Source organism: Kogia breviceps, chromosome 19 (assembly GCF_026419965.1).
Source record: "Kogia breviceps isolate mKogBre1 chromosome 19, mKogBre1 haplotype 1, whole genome shotgun sequence".
NCBI lineage: Eukaryota > Metazoa > Chordata > Mammalia > Artiodactyla > Physeteridae > Kogia > Kogia breviceps.
In genome coordinates this window covers 43508422-43525910 of record NC_081328.1, presented here as the reverse complement: position 1 = coordinate 43525910, position 17489 = coordinate 43508422, and the positions used below count along the sequence as shown (strand labels likewise).

General features: G+C 45.4%; 1 protein-coding gene across 3 annotated transcripts in view; it reads right to left on the bottom strand.

Annotated features, from left to right (window-relative positions):
• Positions 1–17489, bottom strand: part of MAP3K3 (mitogen-activated protein kinase kinase kinase 3) — a 74132-nt gene that overhangs the window by 11197 nt on the left and 45446 nt on the right. For all 3 annotated transcript variants that reach the window (XM_067022042.1, XM_059046919.2, XM_059046920.2), the window contains 2 exons: positions 12060–12180; positions 2255–2388 (listed from right to left, as the gene is read on the bottom strand). In XM_067022042.1, the coding sequence (XP_066878143.1) occupies positions 2255–2388; positions 12060–12180 (255 nt within the window). The remainder of the gene's footprint in view (positions 1–2254; positions 2389–12059; positions 12181–17489) is intronic.

The following is a 17489-nucleotide window of genomic DNA, read 5'->3' as shown; positions in this document are numbered from 1 at the left end:
TGGGGAGGGATAGAAAGCAAAGGCAATCAAACTCATTAGCAAAGTCACCCCTAGTACAGCTGATGTCTGGAAGCACTCTGGTTAGAGAAAATGAAAAGGATGGTCAGTAAGATATCCAAGAAGGGGGCTTCCCTGGTGGCGCAGTGGTTGAGAATCCGCCTGCCGATGCAGGGGTCACGGGTTCGTGCCCTGGTCCGGGAAGATCCCACATGCCGCGGAGCAACTAAGCCCGTGAGCCATGGCCGCTGGGCCTGCGCGTCCGGAGCCTGTGCTCCGCAACGGGAGAGGCCACAGCAGTGAGAGGCCCGCATACAGCAAAAAAAAAAAAAAAAAAAAAAAAAAAAAAAAGATATCCAAGAAGGGACTCTGCAGCTAAAAGCACTCTAGGTCACTGTTCTAAACATAAATTTATCTGGAAGGCAGGACTGTAGAAGAGAGAAGAGGCGGTGTAAAAATGCTTCTCATAGCCTATATAGTTTGAACAATGCTATACAGCGATTAGCTATTGAGGGGAAAGAAAAGTTGTAAGAATCAGTTTTAGGAAAGAGAACTTACAAGAATCAGGTTTTTTTGGTAAAATCTCCCATGTGATGGTGTTGGCCTTCTACTGGATGCTTTTACCCTTAAGAAATTTCTCCTTTCAAGATCAAATCCCAAAAGTTTATAAGACAGATCTTTTTCTTGCAATCAAAGCAAGCTCATTGAAAAAACTTCAGAATGAAGCCAGAGATCTCATTCTTGCTGAATTCACTAAGCCAAAGTGCCATTTTCATCAAATGGGCCACAAGTTATAAAAGCTAGCCATTAAAATGTGTAAGCCATTGTGGTAGACGCACACTAGGATGTCCCCACTCCACCCCACCCCAGTAAGTCAAAGGCTTGCATAACCCTCGCCCCTTGAGTATAGGTAGAACTCGTAATTTGCTTCTAGTCAATAGACTACAGCAAAGAGGATGGGATATTCATTCCCATAACTGTGTTGCATTATATGAGACTTCATCTTTGTTTTTAATATTTATTTTATTTATTTATTTTTGGCTGCATTGGATTTTCGTTGCTGCGTGTGGGCTTTCTCTAGTTGCAGTGAGCGGGGGCTACCCTTTTGTTGCAGTGTGCGGGCTTCTCACTGCGGTGGCTTCTCCTGCTGCGGAGCACGGGTTCTAGGCATGTGGGCTTCAGTAGTTGTGGCACACGGGCTCAGTAGTTGTGGCTCCTGGGCTCTAGAGCACAGGCTCAGTAGCTGTGGCTCACGGGCTTAGTTGCTCCGCGGCATGTGGGATCTTCCTGGACCAGGGCTCAAACCCGAGTCCTCTGCATTGGCAGGCGGATTCTTAACCACTGCGCCACCAGGGAAGCCCGAGACTTCATCTTTGCAGACTAGAGCAAGAGATTCTTCTGCTGGCCTTGAAGAAGCTACCATATTTTGAGAGGGCCACATGGCAAGGAACTGCAAGTGGCTTCTAGGAGCTCAGAATGGCCCCTGGCCGACAGCCAGCAAGAAAACAGGGACCACAGTGCTACAACCACAAGAAACTGAATTCTGCCAACAACCATGTGAACCTGGAAGGGAAACCCAAGCTTCAGAAAGAAATGCAGCCTGGCTGACACTTGAGTGCAGCCTTGTGTGACCCTGAGTGGAGAACCCAGTTAAGTCATGCCTGGATTCCGGACCCAAGGAAACTGTAAAATAATAAATGTCTCCTGTTTTAAGCTGCTAAGTTTGTGGTTGTTTTATTTAGCAATAGATAACTAATACAGCTGTCTACTATCATAAAAGTCCACCCAAAGGAGCCAGTCCTGCTTTGGACTGGTATATTCGTTACCTTTCATTAAGAAATAGCAAAACTAAAATCTGGTTGAAATGAAAAACAAAATCTGTCTGTTTTAGGACTGGTCACATGTTAAAACTCTGCTGAAATGACAGGTCGTTGTAAGGAATTATACAAACAGCGGAGTGGTATTCTGCAGGGAGACCAGTGAGAGGACCATGGAAGAGGAAAAATCCGTCAAATGCACATCCAACACCAAGGAGGCTAGGTAGCTTAGATTCTGTCTTTGGTAGGAATTGATATTTGGTCCCTAAAAAGGAAAAATTCATGTTTGGGCAGGCCTGGTTTACAAAAAAGCTACTGGACAGGACTCAAGTCCCTCACCTCCACACCATGCCCACTGAGAACTCCCCCTGCTAAGGTTGGTCTGACACGTCCCAAGACACACCCCAGCCCCAAAACTCCCATCCCCAGACTATACTCACGCACTGCTCGCTGGTCTCTGGGATGAACTCCCCCTCGCTGTTGATGCTGGTGTAGGACCCCTGTCGGGCAATCCGCTGCTGCCGCTCAGGCACGTAGCCAGGGGGAGGCGAGCTTCGGCCGGGGTTCTGGGAGCCTAGAGCACAGAAACATGACCTTTAACTGCAGAGCCAGGACCTGCAGGCTGAGAGGAGCGGACTTGGGGCCAGTTCAGACCAAGCATCTGCTTGGTGGTGGAGAGGTGGTTTGGCTCTTTGAACATCCTGGAGGAGACGGAAGGCCTAAGAAAGTGCTGAGGTTCAAGGAAACTTCCTGAGCCAGGCAGCTCCTCCCCCTAATCCAAGGACCCCAAGAAGGAAGAAAAATACTTAAGAGAAAAGTTAAAGAATGGTGGGTAGGGTTGCTCTTTGAAAGAGTCTTTAAGGAGTTTTAAACTACTATTTTCAATGTCCTTCAAGAAATTGACTCCTTCATTCTTCTTCAGGAAGTCAGTCGATCAGAATATAAGGATCATGCGGTTTGTAGAGATGCTATTTTCAGTAATTCGCCACTGAGAGCACTTGGTGCTCCAATCTCTTGTTGGAGGCATCAATCCATACTCTCTCCAGAACCACTGACAAGATCTCGGGTGGGAAGGCTAACCTGAGGCTCTTGGTAGTCTGGCTTCCCCACCTAACTCGAGGGCAGAGGCCAGAAACCAAACTGCTCTAAAAACAGGCAGAGAATTATGCTGGATTTCCACTTGCAACACCTCACTCACAGGGTAGAGGCTACCAATTCTGAGATAAGGAGGTACCTGAACCATGCCTTTCAAATGATCTCAGACAGCCCATGGAGGAAAGAGTCTGTTTGTCCAAGTTTTCTAAGCCCTGGCAGAAACTGATGCTGCTCAGAGTACAAATTTAGGGATGTTATGCCATGAACTAACAGAGCAATGAAATCAGCCAAGGCAATTTTTCTTTTCTTTCTCCACACCCACCCCCAACTCCCTGGCCACCTGCACAACATGCGGGATCTTAGTTCCCCGACCAGGGATTGAACCCTCGCCCCTGCAGTGGGAGCACAGTCTTAACCACTAGACCACCAGGGAAGTCCTTCTTTTCTTTTTTATACTGTTACCTTGTCTTTAATTCTCACAACTCCTACAGTGGAGGTACATTATTATCATCCACAGTGTGCAGAAGGGGAAGCCAAGGCCCAAAGTCATGTAGTGTCTTAAGGGAGGTGCTGCATCTAGAAAACAGGCCTTGTGACTCCCAGTATATTTCAGCCAAGGCAATTTTGAGACCACAGTTTATTTCCAAAAGGGGCAGCCATGTTGCTCATACATTCCCCATAAGCAATCCAAACAGAGGAGGGGGGATCCCACCCATGGGGAAATGTGACAGCCTTTCTGCAAGGAGCAGGAGGGAGGCAAATATGGGGATTTCTTGACAGCACAAGGGAAACACAGTGCCATGTCTCATGCAGCTCAAATTCAGAGTTGTTCTGTCAGTGATCACTTGTGAGTTGGATGCAAGATGCCATCTGGCCAACAGAGGGCTCGAAGGCAATGACAAGATGGAGGTAAAGGGAAATCGAACAAGAAAGCTACTCCATTTTTCAGAGGGCCAGATGTCAAAGATCCATGCAGCTGGCCATTTCCCTTGCCACTGTAGCACAAAATGCCAGTGTAACCATGAAAAAAAAGATAGTTTTCTTAAGCCCTAGCATGCCCCAAAGCACAGAGCACTTTTTAAACACATGGCTTACAAACATTAGCCCAGTGCCTACTTCCCACTTCCGGCTTTGGAAAACATTCTAGTAGCCCACAGGTTCTATGGAAATCCAATCCCTCTGTTGGCAACATTTGTCAGCAGCAGCAGTGACCTAAAAATGTGAGCACGGTAGTGAGAAAAGCCTAGGCTTGAAAATTAGATAAACAGAAGTTCAAATCAGGCTTTGTCACTTATTAGCTGAATGATTTAAACTCTCACCTAAATTTCCTCATTTCAAAAATGGGAACAAATATCTACTTCGTAACAGTTTTTGGAAATCATAAATGAAATGTGGTAGCACAGGTAGGAACTCAGTAGAATTCCATTCGTTCCCTTCACTCTGTGTGGCAGATATAATGGGTTAGATAGACTCAAGAGCCATTCTACCCTTCTAGTATGCCTTCCAGCACTTCAGAAGTTCATCAGCTAAAAGCTATTCTAAAACCTCCTTTAGGTTCAGCCAGTCAGATGCACTTGTGTGAGATCTGGGTGGCTTTCTGCTGTTCCTAGGCATAGTCCTGGAAGCCTTGGTTTTTCTGCTGCAGCACTAGGAGAGGCCCCACACCTGATCTCTAGTTTTCCTGATATCAAGACACAGGTGTAGGTATCCCTGTGTAAGTGATGTGTGGACAGAGCACAGGGGCCCTGTGCTTCTGGATCCGGTGGCTTCCTCATTACAGAGGGAAGAGGAACTCTGTGGTGTGTCTTTAGACTTAGAGTCTGTTTCTCACTCTTCATGATTTTACAAGCCAGAATGTGCACCAAATGCCTTCTTCCTGAAACTAGTCAGAGTGCATTCTGTTCTGTGCAACTGAACCCTGACCAATACATTCTGGAGCGAAAAGGTATTACATATCTGACCTACAACAAACAAAAAATGTCTCTTGTGAGGAACTGATGAGAGAGAAAGAAAAACTCTTACGTATTGATGAAATCCCACACACTGGTCCAAACTACCCCCAGGTAGGCTGAACTACCCTTGATCTGTTACACAGAGCATCTAGGGTTGAGACCTCCACCGCATAAAAGATCCCTGGCCACTCAACACCCATTCTCTCCTTCACCGGCTGCCACTGAACTCTCCCCTGGTTTTGCAGGTGGGATGGGACCAGCTCACGTGAGGCCAGCACTACAGACCCAGGAGGGGCTGGGGGAAAACAGCAAAGGTTTTCTGAGCTTTTATTTCCAGCCAGAGACTTTCACTTTTTCCAATACACATTGCTGCCTGCCGAGAGCCAGCCTAGTTATCTGATGGGCAATGGGCCAGGGGCTATTGTGCACAGGCCCACAGCTTGGGGCAGGAAAGGGAAGTCTCCCCAAACCAATGGCTATCAGAGGAAGCGAATGGAAAAACCAGGAGTTGGCAGAACTGCTCCAGAGCATTTTCAGTTTTGTTTTTATCTTCATTTCAGAAATTAGGGGCTAATGAGACACACAACAGCATCTGAGAACGAGAGAGACAGGGACCTGAATAGGACAGGATACTGAACTGTAAGACTCACTGATCCTCACATATTTACCAGCAGGGACAACAGTGAGCCAGACAGCACAAACACAGTGCTATGCAAGACACAGCTCATCCTAGGTCTCAGAAGGCAGGCAGCTTCTCTGGGCCACCCTTCCCTGGCATTCCAGCCTGATCTTGCTCTAGTCTCATCAGGCCACTTATACCAAGGGGCCCCCTCTCAGCACCAGCTGAAGTAAAAGAACAGAGTAGTAATCCTGTGATCAGAAGGCTCTCTTCTGAACAAGGATTTCAGCTGCCAGCTGTCTGCATTCCTCTAGGGCTTGCTGGCTCTCTTGCTTACCTCCTTGATCTGGGGCAGCAAAACCTTTACCCTAGGATACGGCTGATTCTTTTGCTCTGTCTTCGGACTCAAAGCTGAAAGCTAGGTTCTCAGACTCTAGCCCTTCTCATAGGAGACTCCTGTCAGGAAGCTGATGCAGTCAGGAAGTTGCCTCCACAGGGAGTTAGTTCTAGGGCTTTGGGTCAGTGTTAATGTGCAGGTCATTGCAAGTACAAAGAGAGAGCTTTTTTTGGCCATCGACTATTTTCTCTAAATCTTGTTCTCTCTTAGGGAGCTGATGAGGGGAAGAATCAAATCTTTTTTTCTTCTTCAATATCCTCGCACTGGACCAGGCTGTGCAGAGCAGAGCTTCTCAATATTTTCATCTCGTAAGACCTTGAGAACATCCTGTGTTTCAACTTTCAAAACTCCCATTTTATTTTGAAGTTGTGACCACCAACCACTAAACAGTTTCTGGTCTCATCTAGTATCACAGAAGAATTTTTAGCAAGAAGGAGAAAAAAACCTGTGCAGTGAAGGAAGCTGACCTTTTTGTTTCCATGTATGTGGTCACTACCTCTGCAGTCCTGGTTTCCACTCCTGCATATCTTACCAGGACCGGAGGTTTGCACTGTGTATAGCTCTCTGACTTGTTACTGCCCGGGTGTCACTGTAAGTCATCTCATCCTTTCAACATTCCTTTTTCCTCTGCCTTTTTATCCTCCTCTGCTCTCAGAGGAAGAGGGCTGCCCTCCTCCTTACCAAGGAACCGTAAGCCCTCTGCCTGGACTCACCAGCTCACCTGCAGCAGGAGTCAGCTCCCCTGTGGCCCCTCTTCCCCACCTTCAATCTCCCCTCAGCTGTCTCTGTGCCTCTCCCTCCATACACATGACCAGACCTCTACCTAAAAAGTATCCTGACCTTATTTCTGCCACCCCCTTAAGCCACTAGCCCACCTCTTTTTTCTTTTATTGCCAAACCCCTTGAAAGAACTGATTGCCTCTATTCATCAGCTACCCATTCCTTAGTGGGGCAATCTGGCTTGCCCCACTGTGGGACGCAGTGGCAGGACGAGGAGCAAGATGGAATAAGAACAGAGGCGAAGGACTTAAGATGCACTAGACCAAATGGGAGTCAGATGTGGCAGGGACAAGTCCTTTAGTTGATGGCTTAAGGGCACCACCCACTGCATTATGGAAGAAATAGTGCTTGAGCTCAGCTTCAAAGGTGATAGAATTTCTACAGGCAAAGACACAAGGAAGGGTAAATTTGCATAGGGAAATTCCATTTGCCTTGTCTGGAGATTTTTCCACAGGGGTCTCTCTTTTGGGTTAACACATTCCCTGGTAGGTTTTATTTATTTATATTTTTATTTTATTTTTAGCAGACTAACTGGCTTGAAAAAACCCTGGAACTCAAGGTATGTATATTATGATGAAAAAAACAAAAGGTGAACAGGATAGCTGGTTTCAAATATCTGAAAAACTGTCATATGAAAGATGTTATCTGTGTTGCTCAAGAGAGCAGTACTAGAGTCAATGCGTAAAGTGAGAGAAGGCAGAATTTCAATTCAAAATAAGGATGAACCTCGAATAAAGAGAGCTGTCTAAAACTGGGTTGGGCTTCGTTGCACTTCCTCATTACTGAAAATGTTGCAGTGGGAGCTGAACGACCTGCATGTTTAGTCTTTCACTCATATGCACTGGTAGCACAGGTACATTAATGCTGGTGGAGGAGGAGGGCAGAGAACCCCCTCCTGTTGGTGGGGGGTTAAATCACTAAGGCTTCTCGTTTAACCCCATTTGTATAGCTAGGACTTCTCCTAGTCCCTCATGCTTAAACCTTGACTTCTCTCTTTCTGTTTCCTTATATTCCAGAAGGCCTTACCCTGTACCAGCACAGCAAGCACTCAGACATTTGTGGATGAAAATGACAAGTTTGTGTCTTACTCTTGGTCTGTCCTTTCCAACCTGGCTGGTACCATGTAACGTCTTCTTCCCACCTTCTCTTACTTTCCCTCCTACTTCTCTGGTCACTCCTTTCCTGCGTCCTTTGCAGGCTCATCCTCTTCTAACTGGCCACTGTCTGGGTTTCTAAGGCTCAGTCCTAGGCCCTCTTCTCTTCTCATCTTGTAGTCTGTCTAGAAACTCTCATCTGGGCCCATGGCTTCGACTTGACAATTTCCAATTGTTTCTTCTACCTCTGGTTTTCTCCCCTCTGAGCTAGAAATCTGTATAGTTAGCTGTCCATCTGCTATCACCTCTTGCCTGTCTCTCTTTTTTTTAAAAAAAAAAAACACAAATATGTTTATTGGTGAATCAATAACATACCAAAATATCCATAATTATACCAATTCAACCTGTCTAATACTTTAGGTCTGCCCTTCACAGTGCCTGAAACCAGGCTCTCTTCTAGTCTCTGTCTTGGTGAAAGGCACTGCCAATTATCCAAATCCACAAACCAGTAACTTATGTCCTGCTCTCTCAACACCTGAAAATCCAATCCAATACCACAGTGGTTCGTAAACCATTTGAACTTAGAACACTTTTCCACTTCTAAAATTTGGAACACCAAAGGGCTTTTATTTATAGGCGTTATATCAACTGATATTTACTGTATTAGAAATAAGGGTCAAAAAATTTTAAAACACAATACACAAGGTACACATCCCATTAACCATAGAGCAATGACATTACCTAAGGCAGGTAATCTCTGGAAAATTCCACTATATATATGTGAGAGCCAAATCATGCCTTAGTATTATTATGAAAATAGCTTTGACCTTCCAGATCCTAAAAGGATCTCAGGGACCGCCCCCCCACACGTCCCCAGACCACGATGCCATGTTCTGTTGGCTTTACCTTCTAAATGCCTCAAATCCACCTGTTCCGTCCTCTCTCCACTACCCTCACTAGCCTAATCCACGCTTCTGTCTTCTTTCACCTGGACCACTGCATTTGCTAATACGGTTCTCCCTTGGATCCATGCTTGCCCCCCTTTGATCGGCTCTCCACACTGTATGCAGCTGGAGCAATCTTTACAAAATACAAATCCGAATATGCCACCCATTCCTCTTCACTTAAAAATCCTAAGGTGGATTTTCACTGCTTTCAACGTAAGGATCAAAACCTTCATCATGGTCCCCAAGGCTCGGCCTCCCTCCCCAGCCTCAGCCCATCCTCCTTTCCCTTGTTCTCAGCTCTCCAGCCCTCAGGGCTTCCTTCTGTTTCTCAAACACACCACACTCCCTCTACCAGGAGGCCTCTGCACGGGTAGCTCTCCTTCCTATATCCCCTTTGAGTAGCTCCCCTTCATGCTCTGGGTCACAGCCTAAGGCTTCTCTGGCCCCGAAATCAGGTCACATCCTTCTGCTATACGTGCTGAGCACCACACACCTTCTGGTCACAACCTGTAATTATAGATGAATCACATCATGACATGTTAAGGTCTGACCTCCCACAGGTGTATGAGGGCCACAGGGACAGGAACTGTGTGTTTTTGCTTCCCATGATTCTGGCACACAGCAGATACTCTGGCAATTATTTCTCTCTCTGTTTTTTTTTTTTTGGCTGTATGCTGGCCTCTCACTGTTGTGGCCTCTCCCGTCGAGGAGCACAGGCTCCGGACGCGCAGGCTCAGCGGCCATGGCTCACGGGCCCAGCCGCTCCGCGGCATGTGGGATCTTCCCGGACCGGGGCACAAACCCGTGTCCCCTGTATCGGCAGGCGGACTCTCAACCACTGCGCCACCAGGGAAGCCCCTGGCAATTATTTCTTGAATGAATAAATGAACAAATGAGTAAAAATGCAGTTTGACAGGAAGAGGGATACGATAACAAGACAGTGTGATAAGCATTAGGTCAGAGGTGGGTACAAGGGGTCACCGTTCCCAGTGGCTTCCCACCACCCACTGAGCGAGCCCACGTGCAGTCAAGGGTCCCCAGCCAAGGCAGGCATTCTTTCTCAGCCTTCTCTACTTCTCCAAATATCAATACACGGGCCAGTCTGAAGGATAAGTGGGCTCTCCACCAGCAAAACACTGAAATGCCCTCTCCCCTCATCCTTGCTTATGGAAATCCTCCATAATCTCTAAAAATCCCAGAATGCATTTCCCAGGTCATTCCAGTTAGAAATAATCTCTGCCATTTTCCAGTTTTTAGAAAGGCTGGCAGGCTCTGCCCGCTTCTCTCGTCAAACCCACCACTCCAAACCACCTGGGGTTCTCAGAAGCCACCACCTTCTTCTGTGATCGTGCCCGGAGTATCTGTCCCTACGCTCAGTACATCTTCCTTCGTTTGTCAGCTCTGACGTTCCCTCTCTTTAGTGAAACCCTTCCCCAAAGTCCTGGACGCTGTTGGTTACTGCCTGCTCTGTGCTCCAGCACCACCCTCAGGCTCCCAGGTGCCTTCACCGTGGCACTCATGCCAGCCCAAAGGCTGGTACCTAATGCTTGCTGACTGAGGGAACCCAGGATCTGTTTGTGCTGGGAGGCTGTGTTGCCCATTCTCTAGATAGATAGGAACTCGTTCATAGAAATCTTACTCCCAGTAAGATCTCAGCACTCTCAGACAAGGAAATTCCATATACGGCCCCTACAGTGAGGGCCCAGCATGTAGCCTCCACACACAAGTCACAGGAACTTGCTTAGGAGCCGGAGGCCCAATCACTGCCCTATGTCCATCCTCACGGCTTACTCTGCAAAGGAGCAATGCTGCCCTCCTCCAGCCCCTTGCTCTCTACAAGGGCTCTAGAACAGAGGCCAAACTAGCAGAGATTCCCAGGTTCCAGGGCACCTGGATTCTAGGGCCAGAGATACTCTGGATAAGGTTTCCTTGTTGGGGTGCTGGCTCTCTCCTCAACCAGCTTATTGAAAATGCAGCCACCAATTATCCACAATGTTAGGGAAATATGAAACACATATACAGGCTTTCAGGTTGGCAACACTTACGACCAGTGCTTGCTAGGGTTCCAGAAATTACTCAGTGAGGCAAAGTCAGCGCCTCAGCAACACGTTCTTCTGGCTGCCCCTGAGGAGGCTTATCACTCCCAGACAAGCTCAGTGACAGGACTGATGCTCAGACCTCCCCAAGCTCAGCTCAAGATCTCCAGAGAGCAGTTCAGTTTGATGCAATTCTACCTGTATGGATAGAACCTGTATGGACAGCAGCAGGGGTCTCAGCAACGTTAGGGCAGCAACCTCAACAGAAGTATTGTTAAGGCCAGACTTCCCCCTTGAAACAAACTGCACAATTCAAGAAATGAGCTTTCTCCTCAGACTGTGGGAAATGGGATCCAGAGCAAAACTGGATTGCCTGGTGTAATGCACAGACCTGATTTAGATTCCTTTCCTGGGGAGGCCTGGCAGCAGCTACATAGCTTTCTTCCTAATGAGCCAATTGTATTTACTACGTCAACAGTCTCCTGTCCTTCCCAGAAAACTTAGTTTGAATCTCCAGGAGTTTCGTTGGAGAAACTTCGTTCCACCTTCCTTGAAGCATTAGGACTCCTCAGGAATCACAAGCAAGAGGTTTGATGTCAAAACTCAATCTTGGGGGCTTCCCTGATGGCGCAGTGGTTAAGAATCTGCCTGCAGGGCTTCCCTGGTGGCGCAGTGGTTGAGTCCGCCTGCCTATGCAGGGGACATGGGTTCGTGCCCCGGTCCGGGAAGATTCCCACATGCCGCGGAGCAGCTGGGCCCGTGAGCCATGGCCACCGAGTCTGCATGTCTGGAGGCTGTGCTCCGCAACGGGAGAGGCCGCGACAGTGAGAGGCCCGCGCACTGATATGAAGAGTGGCCCCCGCTCGCCGCAACTGGAGAAAGCCCTCGCACAGAAACGAAGACCCAACACAGCCAAAAATAAATATAAAATAAATAAATAAATTTTTAAAAACCTCAATCTTGGACCTGATTCATAACTTCATAAGTCCCCAGTCCTTTGGGGAAAGAATGGTCAAAAATGAGGCTATATACTGCTGCTGGAAGTCTTCAAGCAGACGTCTGAGGAGATCACTTTTTCAGGGCTGTTGAAAAGGAATTTGATTTCGCCACCACATCATGAGAGTGTAAGCTCCTGGAGGGTCAGGACTCCATTCCAGTCACTTGTCTATTTCTTCTCCCCAAAGAAAAGCATGGAAGATTATTCCGAACAGCGTAGCAGTCAATAACGTTTGATGACTGTTTTTTAATAATTTTTTAAAGGAATATTTTTAAAAATACATGGGCAGATAAATTAGATGAGAGGAAAAAAGGGGTGAGATACTCACTGACAGAGAGGTGCCTGCTCCTGGGCTCAGGGGGCTGGTAGATGGTATTTATATCTCCCGCAGACTGGGAAGCTTTGATCCGCACCTGCCTGGACACCCCGGAGTGGGGAGGGGAACTGGTCTGCAAGATAAGAGGAAAAAGGCTGAGCTCGCTAAGCAGGCAGGCTTAGAAAGGCCCCCAGCCCCTCCCTGGGCCTCCCCATGCTCTCAGCCGCCATCATACTTTCAATACATGAGCTACCCAGCTTTCCCTCAAATCTCACTCCTCAACTCATCTTGGCAAATCACTGTTTGCTCAATGTAGTTATCCAGCTTCACTGATACAGAGCACTGAGACTCAGTGCTCCAATTTATTAGGTGATGACCCAGACACAGAAGAATAACAGGCATTCCTGTAATAATGTGCCAAACAGAAAAGCGTTGTAAATACCCTCTCATAAAACTCTCCAGAGAGCTTGGGAAGAATAGCAGGAAAAGCAGGAAATTATTTCAGTGGCAAGATCACCTGCCACGTGGGGGTCAGAATGGAGAATGGTGGCAACTTCTGCACCAAAAATTGTGGTTGATAAACTTTTAAAAAATAGCTTGATATGCTGCTTCTTCCCCAACCATAATCACTCCTGGAAAATTAAGGTAAGAAGGTCTCAGCTGCTTCATATTACTGGGGTTTACATGTGAACCATCTCAGGACTGTGTTCATCTCAGAAACGCTATCAAGGTACCATTCTGCCAGAGGTCAAGGACTTCAGAACAGGGTCAGCAGCCTTGCCACATCTACCCCACTTTGCACTGACCCAGCTGGGCCTCAAGGTGAGCCCTTGAGAGAAAACAAAGCAACAGAAAGGGGCCCTTGCACTGAGAAAGCTTAAAACTGAAGCTTGGAGGTGAGCAGGTGATGTCAGGATGTGCTCATAAATAAGCAGAGCACTATGGAGAGTGGGAGCTCAGAATTTATAAATAATTTGGGTCAAAGTTTCTACTTGTTTCTCTCTCTCTCTTACCTCCTGTAAGAAAAAAAAAAAAAGGTCCAACCTAAACAAACTATATCCTGTCCTCCAGGAAAAAGGCTTCCCGCTCTCAGGGCTAAGTTCAGCTGCCAAGCAGCCTCCTCTAGTCCCCCCACACCAGACTTTATCACATGTAGGGCTGTCTTGACAAACTGTCTTGCTCTAACGGGAAGTTAGACCAAGGGGAAGTGAGTGTTCTTGCTAAAGCCTCCAATGTGCAATAGCTCTCTGCCGAGGGTCAGAAAGGAAAAAACAATCAAAGCCACACGCTGGGGAAGCAGGCCAGTGAAGGGCAAGGAAAAGGCCACAGCCTTACAGTCAGAAAGAGAAGAGCTGCACGCTGAGCACCCCAAGGACACCTGCTTAGTTAGACACAGGGCCTTACACAGGGTGGGAATTCAATACATCTTGGCAACACGAATCTGAAACGTACCAAAGAACATACATTCTAAACTCTCAATTTTAAATCTAAAAGCTGAGCCAGGAGAGGAGGTTCAACAGCTAGCACGAGCATAGGTTTCTAAAAGGAAAGGCTGACTGTGGCAACAGTTGGAAAACAGATGAAGGGAATCAGGGAAGGTTTCAAAGCAGGGCTTCTCACATTTTCGTGTGCACACAAATCACCTGGGACCTTGAAGAAGTGAAGATTCTGATTCAGTAGTTCTGGGCTGGGGCTGAGAATCTGCGTTTCTAACAAGCTTTCAGGTGATGCTGGCGCAGGGCGGCAGCAAGGTCTTAGGAGGTGAGTCACACTTGGGTTTAAGGCAATGGTTCTCAGCCCTAGCCAACCAGCAGAACTGCCTGTGGGGTTTTTAACACCTCAGGCCAACTACAACAGAATCTCTGGGGGTAAGGCCGAAGGATTGGTGTTTTTTAAATCTCCCCCAAGTGTTTGTAACAGTCAAGTTCAGAAAACCCTGATTTAAGGAGATAAAAGAGAATGGCATGGTAAACAAAAATGAGGTTGATGCAAGGATTCAGGGAAACTTGAACAAGACCTAGAAGTGGGAAAAAGAGGAAGGAGGAAGGTGGGACTAGGAAAAATAAAAGGGACCTGTAAGACAGTGAAAGGAGAGTCAACAGGTATAAAGTGTGTAGCTGGCAGAACATTCTAAAGACAGAAAATAGAATGGTCATTTCATTTGACTATTCAATGAAAACCTCACTGAAAGGCTCTGGGGGTAGCAGTGTGCTGTGGCCAACACAAACAACATGAAAAATTACCAGGGAACCACATGCACAAAGACTGAAGTCACTGGAAGCTAGGAGATTAGTAGAAAAAGAGATTATAAAAGTTGACCCACAAATCATCTCGATAAAAGATTTGGTGGTATCAGACAAAGGGAACAGGTGGATTCAACGATGCAGGGGGAAAAGAAGAGGTGTGTGTGTGTTTGCTTTAGTTTGGTTCACGGAAACATGAGCTGAGAAATGGCACTTTGGATGTCACTAGTCCTCTGCTTCAATGGTGGCAACAAGAGACATTTGCATGGTAGACCATGACAGTTATGACAGCTGTGGAAGTATCCAGGTTATTTAATAGATTTACAGCTTTAACATCCATGAATTTATTAAAAGCCTTAAAAAGAAACTGCTTTGAAGCTATACAACTTGAATAAAGGATGCCATGTTTATACCCCTTATACAAATTCTTATTTCCATTTTGTTCTATGATAATCCTCAATATTCAAGGGGTTCATTCAAATTGAGATTAGGTGAATAAATCTATGTTTTTATTATCCCTACTCTTCAATGCATCACAGACTTTGTTCATACATATGTATGCTTCGGCTTCCCTTCCCGGCTAAAGAGTTCCAGGCTTTTTAGGACATACACATATAAAACTGACCCCAACCCCTTAAAAAGTCTGTCTTCTCTTGGACCTTTCCTAGCTCAGTTAACCTTCTGAGCTGTGGGGAAGAGAATGACACATCTCACAAGTTTTCCTCACGGGCAACTTTACACTTTCTGTTCTGTTTCTAATGAACTGTGAAAGAACCTGGGTGAGGTTTTCCAAGGACTACAATAATTCTAAGATCCCTTTCCTGGATGCTATCTAATACATACTGGACTACAGTCAGAATATCTGGGTTCAAGACCAGCTCTGTCACTATTTACTGTTTCACCTAGGGCAAATCACTCTAAGCCTCAGTTCCCCTAGGGGTAGACTGACGATAACAGATGCCTAACTGACCACTCAAAGTTGCAAAAACCAAATGAGAGATGAAAGTACCTTATACATGTAAAGTGTAATGATTTTTAAACAGGGGCCAGACTGAAGCTATTCTGCCCAACAAGTTTCGTTCTAACTTCCTGCACTTGCCCCATTAGTTTCTTGGAAAACTGCAAATAATTACCATTTAGATTATCCTTGATATTTTGAACTTAAATAGTGTCAAATTCATTGATGGGAAATTTGGGAAGTGGGCAACATTTAGATGAGAAGATTATAAGTTTACTTTTGTCAGAGAGAATCTGAGGTAACAAAACAAAATGCCATTCAGTTTATGGTGGTTGGGTATTTAGTTTTTATCATATGCAGAAACAAGTGACAACAGAATGTTAAGCTTGAGACTATGTTATGACAGTGGAAAGGTCGAGAAAGTTATAAGAAAGTCAAGAGCAGAAAGATAAATTAAGAGTTAGATGCACACATGTTTAGAAAAGAAGTCTGTAATAGGAAAATAGCTAAGAGTTGATGGCCCAAGGCAGAGGGCTAGGGCAGCAAGAACTACTGAAGGAGACGGTGAAGTATCTTAAAATGGCAGTAAAACCAAGGCTAGAGAAAGACCCTTCAGACTAAGAGGAGGTTCTGTGATTGCCCAAATCCAGGAGTTCTCAGGTAAAAACAATATTGAAGCCTAAGATCTGGCCTTGGCCAGGTGAGATGGGAGGAGTATGACTTTCCACCTTGGTGAGGGATGAAGACAGAGGAAAGATCAGAAGCTGTCATAGAAGGATCAATAAAAAAGGAATCCGGAGAGTAGAAAGAGATAGTACATTTAAAAACAGGAATAAGAAGGGAAGTAAAGGTATAGGTGGTAACAAAAGGTGGATGAGTTGATAGATTGCTAAAAATGGAGGAAACTAAGTAGAGAACAAAGTGGCTGACAGTTACCATCAAGAGGAGATGAAGACCAGGTTGATATGGTATCCTGAAGAAGTGTATGTAAAGTGTGATCTGTGGACTGGTGCCAGGGTACAACCTGTGGTGTATACCAGTCCTCAACAAAGTAAATACCAAAATGGAAGAGTAACTCTTTAAGCGCTTTTACAACAATTTGGCAGTGACTCATGTCTATTGAACTTAACAATAAAAGTTGTGGGCTTTTATTTTATACATCTCTAGTTAATTTTTCCATTTCACTTTTCATGTTTTAAAAAAAGAATTGGTCCATAACAGATTAGAAACTACAAGAATAAAGCTGATATTTCATCACAAACAGAAGCACTTCTAGAAGTAGGACTCCTAAGCACGTAGCAATTTTGGATCATGATACCTCTGTTTATTGAGAAGCCTGAGGTCTAGCTGAGGAGGTCCCCAAGGAAAGATTTCATCACCACCAATGCCACTATTAGTCTTAAATGTAATCTTTATAAATGCAAAAAATAGGAGTAGCTTAAGTGTTCCAACAGTAGCAAAAATGGTTATTTAATTAAATTATGGTATATCCACTCAACGGACTTATGCATCCTTTTAAATTATAATCATGAGGACTGTATATTAACATAAAAATGTACATGACAATGTTAAATGAAAAATTAAAGTAGAAAATTGTATAAATACCATGACAACACTTATAGTGTGTATACATATGGCCAAAGAGGGGCATATGCAAAAATCAATGTGTTATGGTGCTAGGATTATGTAAGATGGTCCCCCTTTTTTAAGTTTACAATAAGTTATACTGACTTTATAATAATTTTAAAAAATACACATCCTTAGAAAGAGAGGCATCAATGTGGCACTTATTTCATGCGATATCTAATGCCACGCCATCAGTGTCAGAGCTCAGATGGTCATCTTTCAAACAGCTCTGGTGTTGCAGCAGTATCTGCAGCTGAGTGCACCCCTTAATGGATGGGAAAGCGAACGCAAAGAACCAGTTGCCTACAGCTTCTCATCAGGGGAGTAGAGGGATCACAATCAGGGATGCTAGCTCCCAGTTAAACAATCACATCATTAAACTAAACCCCAATTCCAGCTTCTTCTGTAAAGAAGGGGTTTGCAGAGTATGATTTTTGCTTGACTCCTATTAACAATTCAAGAAGTACTCACTGTGTTCTCTTAAAAGGATGGGTTCCAAAACAAGACACAGCTCCTGTTCTCAAGGAGCTTATAATCTTTTGGGGTAAAACTTACAAATATGCAACAACTAGAGGGCAATTACTCAGGAACCTATAAACTAGTGTGCAAATTATA